A 12,451-nucleotide genomic window follows, 5' to 3' on the forward strand; every position below is an offset into this window, starting at 1 on the left:
TTCTCTTCTCACCAGGGCGACGGCAAGACAGGAGAGTCGGTTTGCATCTGTCTCGGCTAGCACACATCTGGGAAGTAAAGGGCTAGACAAATGAAACATTTCTGCCACCCGAGAAATACAAACTGTGAGGTCACGCGATAAGATTCGCTGTCATACGAGGAAAATTGTGCGAACTGCAGAAAAAATCTACGCATGTGGTATGTGGAAAGTACAGTATGTCTTTTAAAAGAGAGCAATGCTACTGTACGTTCAGTGTTTCCTGCGCTTCGAAGAGCAAAAGAGACCTGATTTATTTTTAGACTCCTTACATGCTTTTCCACGTTGTGTTTCTGTTTGTAACCGTTTTCCAGACATCAAGGGTTAACATTTTTATGCTGAGATGAGGAAATCTCAATGAGGAAATTATAACTTCTGAGTTGCCCAATATACTAAAGATGATGTTTTTGAGACAATTTCATCAGTGTTTTCCAAAAACAACAAAAACGAATGATATTTTCACGTGGCAGAATAAATGTTAAAACACGCCACGTGTAAATGCGTAACGGGTTGTTTGTGCAAGCGTATTCACCCAGCGCAATAAAATTGCTTAATACTATAGCTAACAGGGTAGCTTTACAGAAATAACATTAGCTCAATGTCTCCCTCTGATGGCACCTTAAAATGCAATCAAGACAGTTTGTAGTCCAATGCTGCTGTGTGCTTCATGGAAAAACGTTTGTATGACAGTACTGTAATTCCAAAGCTGGATTTAAAGTTCTAAATATTTTAGAAATTCATGCCCATAATTGCTTGGTCAAGTCACTTCGAGCTGAATTATTATGGGTGAAATCCCTAGCTGTCTGTCTCCATATTTTCATTTTTTTTCCCCACGATTAAGTATTTGAAATGCAGACCAACGCTATTTCATTATTGCTTGTAACACAAAAAAGGTGCTATAGTATTTCAAAGTTGTCTCTTCGGCTGTTTGTTCTTAAATATGAGCCAGAAAAACGGTAAATTGCTCCATCTAGTGGTACAATTGAAGAGATGCAGGTGTTTTTAATGAACTGACAGTTCACACTGTACGTATGCAGTGTGTACGTATGTACGCTTATATTCCTAAACTGCTTCCTAGAAATACGCATATTTATCTCTGAATCATTTGACCTTATACATTGGGAAGATAATTATGAAAAAGCAATGTCACCAGCAGCAATCACAACAATTCACTGAACACGTTCACCAGGTACAGTATAAAGGAGTTATTTTTAAGGATGCCAACATGAGGGCCGTTCATAACCGAGTCGATTAAAATGATCATTTCATTACGAATGGCTACATAAATGTAAGCAAATAATTAATTTTTATCTGTTCTGTATCTGGAAAAAATATAGTTGACATTTAGCGACCTGGAGACAGGTTGGGAGGGGGAAGGCGGAACTGACTGATGATAGATTGAATGTTTTTGCGATTTAGCTGCCTGGTGCCCGTTTTACAAAGTCTCTGTGAAACCAGTCCGTTTACACGACGCAATAAGTAAGATGCATGAAATCTAAAAAAAAAAACACATTCGCATTTCCTTTTGCCAGCGGCTGAAACTACAAGTCCCACATTGCATTGTGGCTCGACGGTCTGCCGAGCTACGAGTCATGCGGCTGGAAGTGAGAATAGTTGTATCCGCCGAGGCAGGAGAAGAAAGTTCAAAGAAAAATGCATGGAGGGGATGGGAGCGAGGGAAGCGCTCCTCGGAACTCCAGGATTTCGCCCGCTAAATCCCTGGAAGTTTCCGACAGCGACGGCACCAAAGACCAGGGCTCCAAGTTATGCGGTTATTTGAACAAGCTTGCCGGCAAGGGGCCGCTCCGGGGGTTCAAGACCCGCTGGTTTGTCTACGACCCCAGAAAATGTTATCTGTATTACTTCAAGACTCCCCAAGACGCTCTGCCGCTGGGACACATTGAGATAGGGGACGCCTGCTTTAGCTATGAGGTTGAAGGGGATGAAGGGCAGTTTGAGATCCACGCCTCGGGGAAGGAGTTTGTGCTCAAGGTATAGTACCCTGCTTCTCGGCTTGGCACTGGCATCTGTCTCCTTATCGGCATGAGCAGGGTTACAGTCGCTGATCCTCCCTGGCATTATGTACAGTAGCTGTACACTACCAGATGGGAAGCTGAGGAGCAGACACTTCTTGAGCGCATTAAGAACTGAATGCGCAATAAGTGATTTAGTCAACTTCATAATGATTGGGGGTATTGCCGTTATTATTATTATTATCCTTAGAAGACCACTTCTTTTTTTTAAACAGAGCTAGTAAGTAAAAATAAAATTGCTTAAGAGGTCAGGTACTGTGCCACGCACAACAACGGAAAATATTCCTTTCTATGTGCGTTGAGAATTGGCACAGATTTATACACGTATGTAAATGTCTAAATTACATTATTTTAAACGTGAATTCATTTCGCAACTAAACGCATTAGGTTTGCGCATTAGAAGATCCCGGTGTTGTTAAGAATCAAAACTTGTTCATGTTGTTAATATTAACAACAGAAGTCACTTACTCGCTGCGGAAACGCAGAAACTTCCCGGGTGTTTTTTTATTTTATTTTATTTTTGGTGGCTGTGCTTTCGAGTGTAGCCTGGCAGGCTGTTGGAAGAAAAGGCAGACGTTTGGTTAATGTGGTACACCTCCCTTAAGGGCAGCCTAGTCCACCCCACCCCAACAGTATAATCCATCCTATGCAATTAGTTATTCTTATTAATACAGTGTTATCTCAGTGTTAATAGCGTAGGGTCTCCGTTAAAAATCTAAATAAAATGTCATTTCCTATTTAAAAAAAACTCCAGTAAAATCAAGCTAATCTCCATTGGAAATATAAGTGCTATACAATTAAACATTTTTTTCTTTGGCTGGTTTACAATCACATTCTGCCAAGAGGCAAAATGTGCGCCCAACAGTAGCATCATTTAAAAACAAACCCGGCCTTCACCTCTAGATTTTTCAATCCCTGTTCTGTAGTCACATGATTTCCCTTTTGCCTTGTTACTGAAGGTTACCTGTTGATTGCAGTGAATCTCGTGATATCTTTGTGTAAACCAGTATTGACACTTACAGTACAGTACATTCTGCTTTACAACGGCATATCACACACAGTGGTCCGGATGAGAGACCTGAAAGACTATATGCACAAGGGCTCTTCTAAACTTCGGTTAGCCCAACACAGTGTACCTGCACAGCCTTTTCCCATAAAGCATTTACAGTAGCCAGCATTTTTCTTGTTTTCCCGCAGTAAGCCTGATAAGTAAGCTCATAGCTGGCAATATATTCAGGTTTCAGCATCTGGAGCACAAAGTCTGTCTCCTCTGCAATTAAAATGCATTTAGCCAAATGTCCCTGCTCTTTATTAGGCAGGTGGAAGGAGGAGACATGAATGATGAATTTAAAATAAAAAAAACTTAAGTTGTTAATTAAAAACCTGAAGGTGCAGTACATAAAAGCAGATCTTTCTTTAAGACGTCATACAGGCCTCTGGCTGGAGACAGGCCAGTGGAAATGTCCAGGTTAATTGGATAAGCAGCGTTTTGCGAGTCTTGCTAAAACTCCTACGTGCTAATAGTTCCGGATGCTGAAAACTGTTGATTACCATAAAAATATTTTAGCCCCTAGTAAATGTATTTAGTAACTCAGCTAAATGTCACGGTGGATTAAAGTTTTCTTTTCTTCTTATGGATTCAAGTTCTTGCTGACCTGAACTGGTTCTAGTTCAAATAATTAACTTAAACTGCTAGGAGACATTCAGCATCTTTCTATTGTGTACATTTGCCTGTTGCTGTATTTGCAGAAACTCAGGTTGCAATTAATCCTTGCTAGTAAAGTATTTTTTTATTGGATCCCCCAGATTTTATTTTTTTTGTTTTGTTTTTGTCTTTCTTTGACTTATTCAGACTTCTGCAAAATAAATGTTTACCACAGGTGCCAGGTCCGTTTAAGAATGCATTTTTCATTTATTAATGCTGTAGTGCCAACAGTTCCCCAAAACATTTGCTGTTTGTTTGGGACCAGCATTGTTTCTTGTGTGTTACCTGTGGTAGAAACAGTTGTCTTAATGTTCTAATGAAATTCCAGTACTGTGTACTGAAGGGTAATGTAATAGATTAATGCCTTATCTAATCACTGTGGTATCTGTGGCAGTGTATAGTACATCCGGACAAAACTAGGGGTCCCTGAGGTGATTTCTCAAGTGTACTGCAGTTAGACTGAGTTCACAACACATAATCAGAAATGGAGCTTCACTTTGAAAATGTCTTTGCATAAGTAAGCTACAAAAATAAATCCATCTGCCTATATACAGTATGTGCTTATATATGAGGTAATGTGAAGTGGAAAGTTAACAATACAATGTAACATGCTTGTTTGCAGCATGACTGCCAGTTTCATTCTTCATTCCTGCTTCCAAATCCCCCTCCACTTGTTCATCTTTATATCCAAAAGGGTTAACAAAACAATGCAATTGGATCGATGCTTTTCAGTTCATGCAGAGTCCAATGTGCACATTTTCCCTGCACACTGAAGCTTGTCACGTTGTCCTCCCATAGTTCACACTAATGCGGACTATGTTGTGGCTGAAATGTGAAGTATCTGTGGGTCTGGTGCTTGTCTTGTTTTGGCTGAGTGGAGAGCTTTATAATGCGACAGAGAGATCAAAAAGATATGAAAGATTAAAACCAGATCAAGTTCATCTTGTTAAAAACAGAGCTTGTTAAAAAGGATGGCCACTAAATATACATTTTGTTGCAAATATTTTGGGATATTAAAAGAGTGCTTTTAATCTTCCTTAGATGTCTTTCATGATTTCTTCAGCAGTCTTTAAAAAAAATTATCAATGTCTTGCGTTGGACTGCAACATTTCCTTTATTGTGTCAGCCTCGAACTGAGCAAGATGCTTTCAGCAGTCTCTTGCACAGCATAGCAGGAAGATGGCTGAACTGTGGGTGATCCCAGTTAGAAAAGGATATTCATTCCTTGTTGTGGAGTCCAGTAGAGAAAAGCTTCTCGATTAAAGAAGTGGATTCTTTAAAACTTAGGACCTCTGTTCCTATGAGACATATGGTATGAGAAAATAAGGTAAGAACAGAAATGGTGTGGCATTTTAAGTACAACAGGCCTGAATGTGTTTGGCTGTGGTAAACCTATGACTGAAATTTCCAAACAGCCTGAATTTGAAAGAGGAAATTAAGTTGTAGGGCTGAAGAAAACTGAAGTCAGAGAAGTTTCTGCCTTGGCTTGCTAAAAAAAAAGATGTCCTGTTGAGTTGTTAAACAAGTTCTTAATGTGGCGCTTTCTAAGAACTCCTGTATGTTTGCATATGAAATCGTCTCCACATTTTGAATTTACCTAGGCTATAGCTAAATTTTGAAGTGTTCGAAACAAAACAAATAGAGCCCTAGTGACAGAGGACATTTAAAAATTTGAAGCCATGGTAAACTTTGTTCTCACAATTTCCATTTAGTAAATTTACTTTGTGCAGTGTGTTGTGCTTCCAAATGTCTTACTTTCTAATTTCCCTTATGGAATGGATCTTTTTTTTATCCTCATGCATACTGTATATCGTCAATATTTAAATCATTTATAATTAGTTTATTTGATTTTAAAATGTGAGTGACAGTACTTTAGTACAACTTATGTCACAGTATGTATTAACCTCATATTATGCTCTATCTGACAAGATGCAAACCAAGACTGAGACAATTAAAACTGTCAGTCACAAGCCTTAAAACAGCTGAATTCAGCTTTGCAAATTTCTCCATGTGCTTTTCCTGGTTGAGAAAACATTGACGTTATGGGTGTGATGCCTTTAAAACACAACTGTAACCTCTAGTGATACAGTCGTGTTCTACCTGTTTTCCCAGCACATTGCCCCAACACGTATGAGGTGCATACAGCATTTTCAGATGAGGTGATTGTTTTGTGGTATCTCTGCTGTTTTGTTTTTGCAGGCACCAAACAGGCAGGTGATGAGGTACTGGCTACAGCAGTTGCAACAGAAGAGATGGGAGTTCTGTAACAATCGTGGTTCGGCCAGCAGAGATAGCTGGTCCTCTCCCCCCCTGCCTGACCTGCCCACTGGACTGGTAGCCAGAGATGCAGGTAAGAAGACCAGGTCAATAGAAGGAGCTTCCTGAGAATCCAGCTTTCTCGGAGTTTGACTGTAAAGCTGGACATTGCATTTTTAGAGCATTAAGGGCCCAGAATAGTTCATTTCTCTGATTAATTGTAATGTATCTGCAGTGCTTTAAAATCCACATTATTTGTAGTAGATTTATGCTGAGGTAAACCACATGCTATTTTGTGAAGATTCTCTTTTGCAAGGAAAAATAAAATACTGCACTTTGTAAGTTTGCAAAGGTATAATATTATGGGCATAATAACCAAGTAAACCTTATTTACTCTTTGGAACTCTGAACAGTAACACAAAGAAAGCACATGACAGACTTCCAGGTGAAGCAGATATGCAAATGTATTATGTTAGGGAGTGGTGTTATGTTGTTTAGCCATTATCACTTGCTGAAGAATTATTTTCTTCCAAATGGAGTGCATCTAGGAGGAGTTTGAATTGATGCACTAATATATTTCTAAAGACTGCTGTTAGTAATTCTGTTAAGTTATTATCACAAAACTCCTAGCTCCGATGTAAGTCTTAGGAGTGATGTCTTAATAAATCATTTATTTTGCTTTCTTCATATTTTTTTAAAAGAATAAAGTAGTATAAAATTATGGTTATTTGTTATATATATGTTAATTTATAACTTGCAGGACTATACTGTATGTGCAAGACCTCCTTTCCCTACAAGCTTACTAAGATTGTACAATGTCAGTACAAATCACATGTGCATGAATTCTTTAGACCTGCTGTTTTACACAGAACAATTCTTCTGCAGAGCACAGAGTGAAGTGCCTATTTTTAGAGTTAATCCTAGGATAATGACAGTTACAGTAGTTGCAGGTGTGCTCAAAGGTGATTCCCAGTACAGAGAAAACAAAATCCCTCTAAGCTGATCAAATGGACCCCACAGCAAGCCTTTCTTCGTTAATGGCTCAACGAAAAGTATAGAATTGGTTCCTAGTTCTATAAATACTGTCTTTCTGTCTCTTATATATAAGAATATATACTGTCATATACAGTATAAGAAAGCTTCCAGATGTTTTTCTTTGTTTGGGGGGCAGTTTCTAGTCTTAGTTTCACCTTAAATCTAATCGTTTTCTTGGATTGGGTGACATTTTCCCCCAGCTCTTCTGCTGGCCCTTTAAGCAAGAGACCCCACAAATCTGAGTGACTGGAGAGCAGGTGAAGCATCCCAACGAACCCTAACAGGATTAGAAGTCAGGAATATAAAGAACAGTTCGAGCAGGGAGCTGTGTCGGCACGCGTAGGCTGCAAAGGAATTAGTAAAGGGTCATTCCATGCTGAAAGGTAAAGGAAAGCACGTTTCGGCCATGGAGCCTTCTTCAATTGTGTGTGAAGATAACCTGAACGAGGCTCTACAGTCGAAACGTTGTGCTTCTTTCCTTACCCTTCAGCATGGAATGAACCTTTACCTGTTGTGTAGAAAGGACAGGAATTTACCTAGGCTATAGCTACATTTTGAAGTGTTCGAAACAAAACAAATAGAGCCCTAGTGACGGAGGACATTTAAAAATGTGAAGCCATGGTAAACTTTGTTCTCACAATTTCCATTTAGTAAATTTACTTTGTGCAGTTTGTTGTGCTTCCAAATGTCTTACTTTATAATTTCCCTTATGGAATGGATCTTTTTTTTATCCTCATGCATACTGTATATCATCAATATTTAAATCATTTATCATTAGTTTATTTGATTTTAAAATGTGAGTGAGAGTACTTTAGTACAACTTATGTCACAGTATGTATTAACGAACGAGTCGAAACGTTGTGCTTCTTTCCTTACCCTTCAGCATGGAATGAACCTTTACCTGTTGTGTAGAAAGGACAGGAAGGGGGAGGTGGTATGAACTACTGTTTCCACAGCTCAGCTTTCCCAATTGAATGTTATCAGCTCTGCATGCCTCCTGCATGAGGCTGGGTTTACAGAATGGCGCTTGTTCATGGTCACTGCAGGCAGGTGTGAATGTACTCATGCTGGGAGGGGGAGGGTGTGTGGGCACCTGTGTAGGTGGGCGCTAGATGAGCTTTTTTTTTTCTGTCGAGTAACAGCGCTGAACAGCCTGGCTCCTCGAGCCTCTTGCAGGCTTCTACAGCTGGTTCAGTACAGAGAGTTTCGTTACAATGTGCTGCTCAGTGAAAACCACAGAAAAGTACAAATTGGCTTTTGTAGAGGCCGAGGCTGCACAAGGTCTTCGGTCTGTCGTCAGCTGGGTGGATAAAAAAAAGTCCAAAATCTAAATTTATTACTGGAGTCTTTGGTTGTTCTGGGTTTTTCCTGAGGCATTGCAGTGCCTTGCTTGTTGCATTTTCTGCTTTGGAAACTGGACAGCTTCCCAGTCTGTAGTTCAGTTTGTTTAAACAGCTGATGTTGTTTAGTACTGGAAGTGCAGATTTTTCACACATTTGCTTCTAATATAATCGACTGCCAGACACTTTTTCAGCAAGCAGTGTCTAAGCCTTTACCAGCATCTTTGAAGACAACTAGAGCTACGACTGTTAACACACAATCCTGACATAATCCTGAACAATCCAGTCTGTGTCAGGACATAAACATTGGCCATAAAGGATTATCCACTGTTATCAAAGAGTGAGATTTTCTGCAGATTAGGGATAGGATAAAGCTGTGTAAAAAATTTATCCGTATGCAAAATAAAGTTAATACTGTGTTAAAATTGCATAATTAAGCAGATTGATATGCTGAACAAAAGATAAAAGAGTACAGTTGCGTACAAAGGGATTTCTGTTTTTATAATAGACTTCTGCATGTATTTTAAAAAAAGTGATTGCCTTGTTTGTCACCTTCTTGGTGCTTTCAGTTCTGAAAAGTTCACAGGTTGTTCTTCGAACGAAGATCCTTACTTGTAATCAAACACTTTTTTTTATAGTCAAGCAGTCTTAAACTATACTTCTGGCTGTGCATTTGAAATGTATGCAAAGTGAGATTGTATACTTTTGAATATTTTATAAAGTCCTGTCATGGCAGTGCAGAAAGCCGTCCTGGAAGTGTAGGTAGAGAGCACGAAAGGACCTTGACAGCATTGAACAGCTGGGCATTCCAGTGTAGCAAGCAATTCATTTCACTGGCAAAGCTGCACCACAAAGCTGAAATGAAAAGAAACTGAACGTCGGCCCTCCACAGGCTTGGGCCAAGTTAAAACCGTATCTTTGAGCTATGCAACACCAGGTGATGACACCATTCAGAAAACTCCAGTGGTGATCGGGATGTTTGCCAACACACTTCTGTATTAAATGGTTCCACTAGTAAAAAACTAAAAAAACATGTGCCTGTGGCCAGTGGTTACCAACATCCACATTCTAATTATTGTAATTTTCCCACACCCTGGTTTAAATCATGAGTGTTGCATCATTCAGTGGATTAGTCAGACTGCAACACTGTGACCCAGAAAACCTCTAACCTTGCATTTTGGAATTGCACAAATATAGTATTATTACAGCTTGTTAATGGCATTCTTGAGCAGACATGCTTTAATAAGTATTTAAGTAGATTTTCCCTAAGAGAGTTAAAACTTAATTTCCTTACTCAGTTTATTACACATAAAATCAGTTGTTCCTAATTGGCCAACGACAGAACAAATATCTACCACGACAAATTTGCACTAGTGAGCTCCTCTGTTTATTTTAAGCGCAACACAAAAAACCAAATAAAGCACAGGTAAGCTAGGTTTCACACAGTAAGCATTCCTAATTTACAGAGCACAGACAAAGAGGCGTCTGTCCCATTCTGTCAAAAGAAAAAGAGTACAACAGACATTCAGTTGTCAAACAAGTTTATTCACAACCTAAGTACGAAGACTTGAAGACACATAAGATCAAGGCAGATACTCCCAAGACACCAGTACTTGATCTTGAAATACTTCAGGTGAAAAATACAGCTGGGATCTTAAGTCCACAGGCTGCTAACAAGAGCAGGTAAGGACCCTTGGTCCATTTTAATGTTGGAGGAAACAGGCATAAGCATTATTCGTTCCATCTGATATTAATACATGCAGAGACATGGTAAACATGCTGTAGAGCAGGACCAACTTGTCAGGGGCTTCTACCTAAACCAATCACAGGTGGAGAATTGAGATTAGTAGGAGAATACCTGCAGGGTGTGTTAAAGAATGCTTCAGCTTTCTTGGCCACTGGAAAAATATACAGCAAGGGCCATCTGTAAAGACGTAATGGATAGGGTATACATTAGCACTGGGCAAGCATAAATGGAGATCCTCAAGAGAAAGTTAAGTTGCTAAACTAGAATGGAATGGTGAAGAATCCAAAGATAAACTGTGGACAGGTGCATAGCAACTAGAGGCAGACTACCCTGGCAGACTAAAAGAACAGAACCTTTGTAGTCGTGAACAGGGAAGACTATGATGAGGCCTGATTCAGGTATTCAGTATCCTATAAAGCACGGTCAAGTCAAAGCTGATAGACTTCTTCAAAATCAGCAGTGATAAACCAGAGGACATTGGAAAAGAAAAACTTAGGGAACACCTTTAAAATCTGAGTACCCAGGATTCTGTGAAGAAGCAGCTGGATAGATCCTAAGATGTGGGCTATTTAAGTCCACGGTGAGCTCCACTCATTAGTAACCTTTATAATGCTCGAGCAGCAATCAGAATTCTGAAATCAGAGTGTTCAGGGGTCTTGTGCTTTGTTCTGTTTTAGATGCTTTTACTTTTGAGAAGCCGAGTGAAACCACAGAGAGCGTCCGCAGTGAATTTGCCCTGGAAACCTCGTCTGAGGACCTGGCTGGGGTTAGTGTGACGAGGAACCCTACCTTTCCGCCCACCAACATCAATTTCTCCCTCAAGCACTGGGGCACCGAGCTGAGGTGAGGCTGTTGCTATGTGTTCGGATATTACATCACAGTGATTTATTAGAATTAACTGAGCCATGCTGAGTGAGAACTCTTAGTTCATCACTGTGGCTCAGTAGAGTTTTCATTTTGGTCTTAGGCAAAAGAAGGAAGCATTTAGGTTCTTTTTCATGTGTGTTTGGCTTTGCCCAGTACACAATATAATGCTTGCTAGGTCATATCTTAAAGGCTGCAAGCCATGGGCAAAGAGACAGCATAGCACCACTGTCATGCCAAAAAACAGGTGGATGCAAGCACAGTGGATACAAACTGCAGCACTGCAGGAATCCCGAGAAATTTCTACCTGCACGGCTATTGAATTTTAACTTCCCAGCCAACTTCTGTATTTTTTATAAAACACGCTCAACTTGCACCGTGGCTTTTCTGTATTAAAATGAAAAAATCCTGGTTTAAAACATTGGTGTGTTGTTTTTTAAATGTTAAGTTTCATTTGTTTTCTTAAAATGTATTAAAGGATGTCAGCATTAAAAATGTACCAATGGATGTTGGAGTTATATTTTTAAACTATAGTCTTAGAATTCACAGCTGAATACCACTGTCCTTTTGCTCAGTATAAAATCTGCACTTATGTTTTATTTTTCTATACAAAGCTAACTTTTTAGAATAGGTTAGTCAGTATATAGAGATTATTTGAAATCAAGATTCTCACAGGTTTGAGATGTATACAGTTATTTGATAGCCCTTACAGCTTTTTCATTGCACTTGATCAGAGATGGAATGGATTGGTGCATGCATTTCCATGTGGAAAAATCTTTTCTGAGCAGTCCTGGCTCAGAGCCTAGCTATGCTCTTAGAAAACTTTTTATGCACATCTGGAAAAATTTGGCTACATTTTGTAGAAGTGACGCAGAGAGCTGGAATGTTAAGTACAAGAAATTTCCTCTCGTACCAAAGATCTCTGCACGTTGGTTTAAAGATAAAAAAAAATACTGTAACATAGTTCAGAATGCAGAGGAAAAAAGGTTAAAGAGGAGGACTGGTAATGTAACTGTTAACCAGATACTCTACATTTACACTTGTGCAGTTTTTTTTAAATGGAGCCCCTCAACTGGAAATGTGACAGAATTTTCTTTTGGAAAAACAGATTACATCATAAGGAACTTTGGTCTATTTCTAAATCATCCTTTTAAGAGTACCAGGCATTATTTCTGTGAAGTCAGAAAAACCCTTCGGAATTATTGGATATCTCTTTTAGCAAAACTGTGATTTTTTTTGGTTTTGTTTTGCTAAGTATTTCTTACTACTGTAAGTAGTGCAGTGGTGTTTCTTTTTTCTGCCACACATCCATTGAGCTAATTCGATTAAGGTGAAGGGACTTCACAGAAAACCAATGAATCATCGAAGGAAATACCACTGAAGACTTCTTGCAGCCTTAGGGCTTTTGTTTTTTCTCCTAGATATTGACAGTGTG

General features: G+C 39.2%; 1 protein-coding gene across 4 annotated transcripts in view; it reads left to right on the forward strand.

Moving 5' to 3' along the window:
* tbc1d2b (TBC1 domain family, member 2B) overlaps window positions 1-12,451 on the forward strand; it is a 28,119-nt gene continuing 15,668 nt past the window's right edge. The window contains exons 1-4 of one of the 4 annotated variants that reach the window (XM_088641634.1): window positions 1,056-1,225; window positions 1,569-2,028; window positions 5,974-6,124; window positions 10,830-10,995. In XM_088641634.1, coding sequence (XP_088497760.1) covers window positions 1,690-2,028; window positions 5,974-6,124; window positions 10,830-10,995 — 656 coding nt within the window. In that variant the 5' untranslated portion in view covers window positions 1,056-1,225; window positions 1,569-1,689. Of the gene's footprint in view, window positions 198-1,055; window positions 1,226-1,362; window positions 2,029-4,912; window positions 5,102-5,973; window positions 6,125-10,829; window positions 10,996-12,451 lie in introns of those variants that run through there. The other 3 variants (XM_088641636.1, XM_088641633.1, XM_088641635.1) reach the window with 3 other exon arrangements.

This window comes from Lepisosteus platostomus, chromosome 7 (genome assembly GCF_059453375.1).
Source record: "Lepisosteus platostomus isolate fLepPlt1 chromosome 7, fLepPlt1.hap1, whole genome shotgun sequence".
Classification (NCBI taxonomy): domain Eukaryota; kingdom Metazoa; phylum Chordata; class Actinopteri; order Semionotiformes; family Lepisosteidae; genus Lepisosteus; species Lepisosteus platostomus.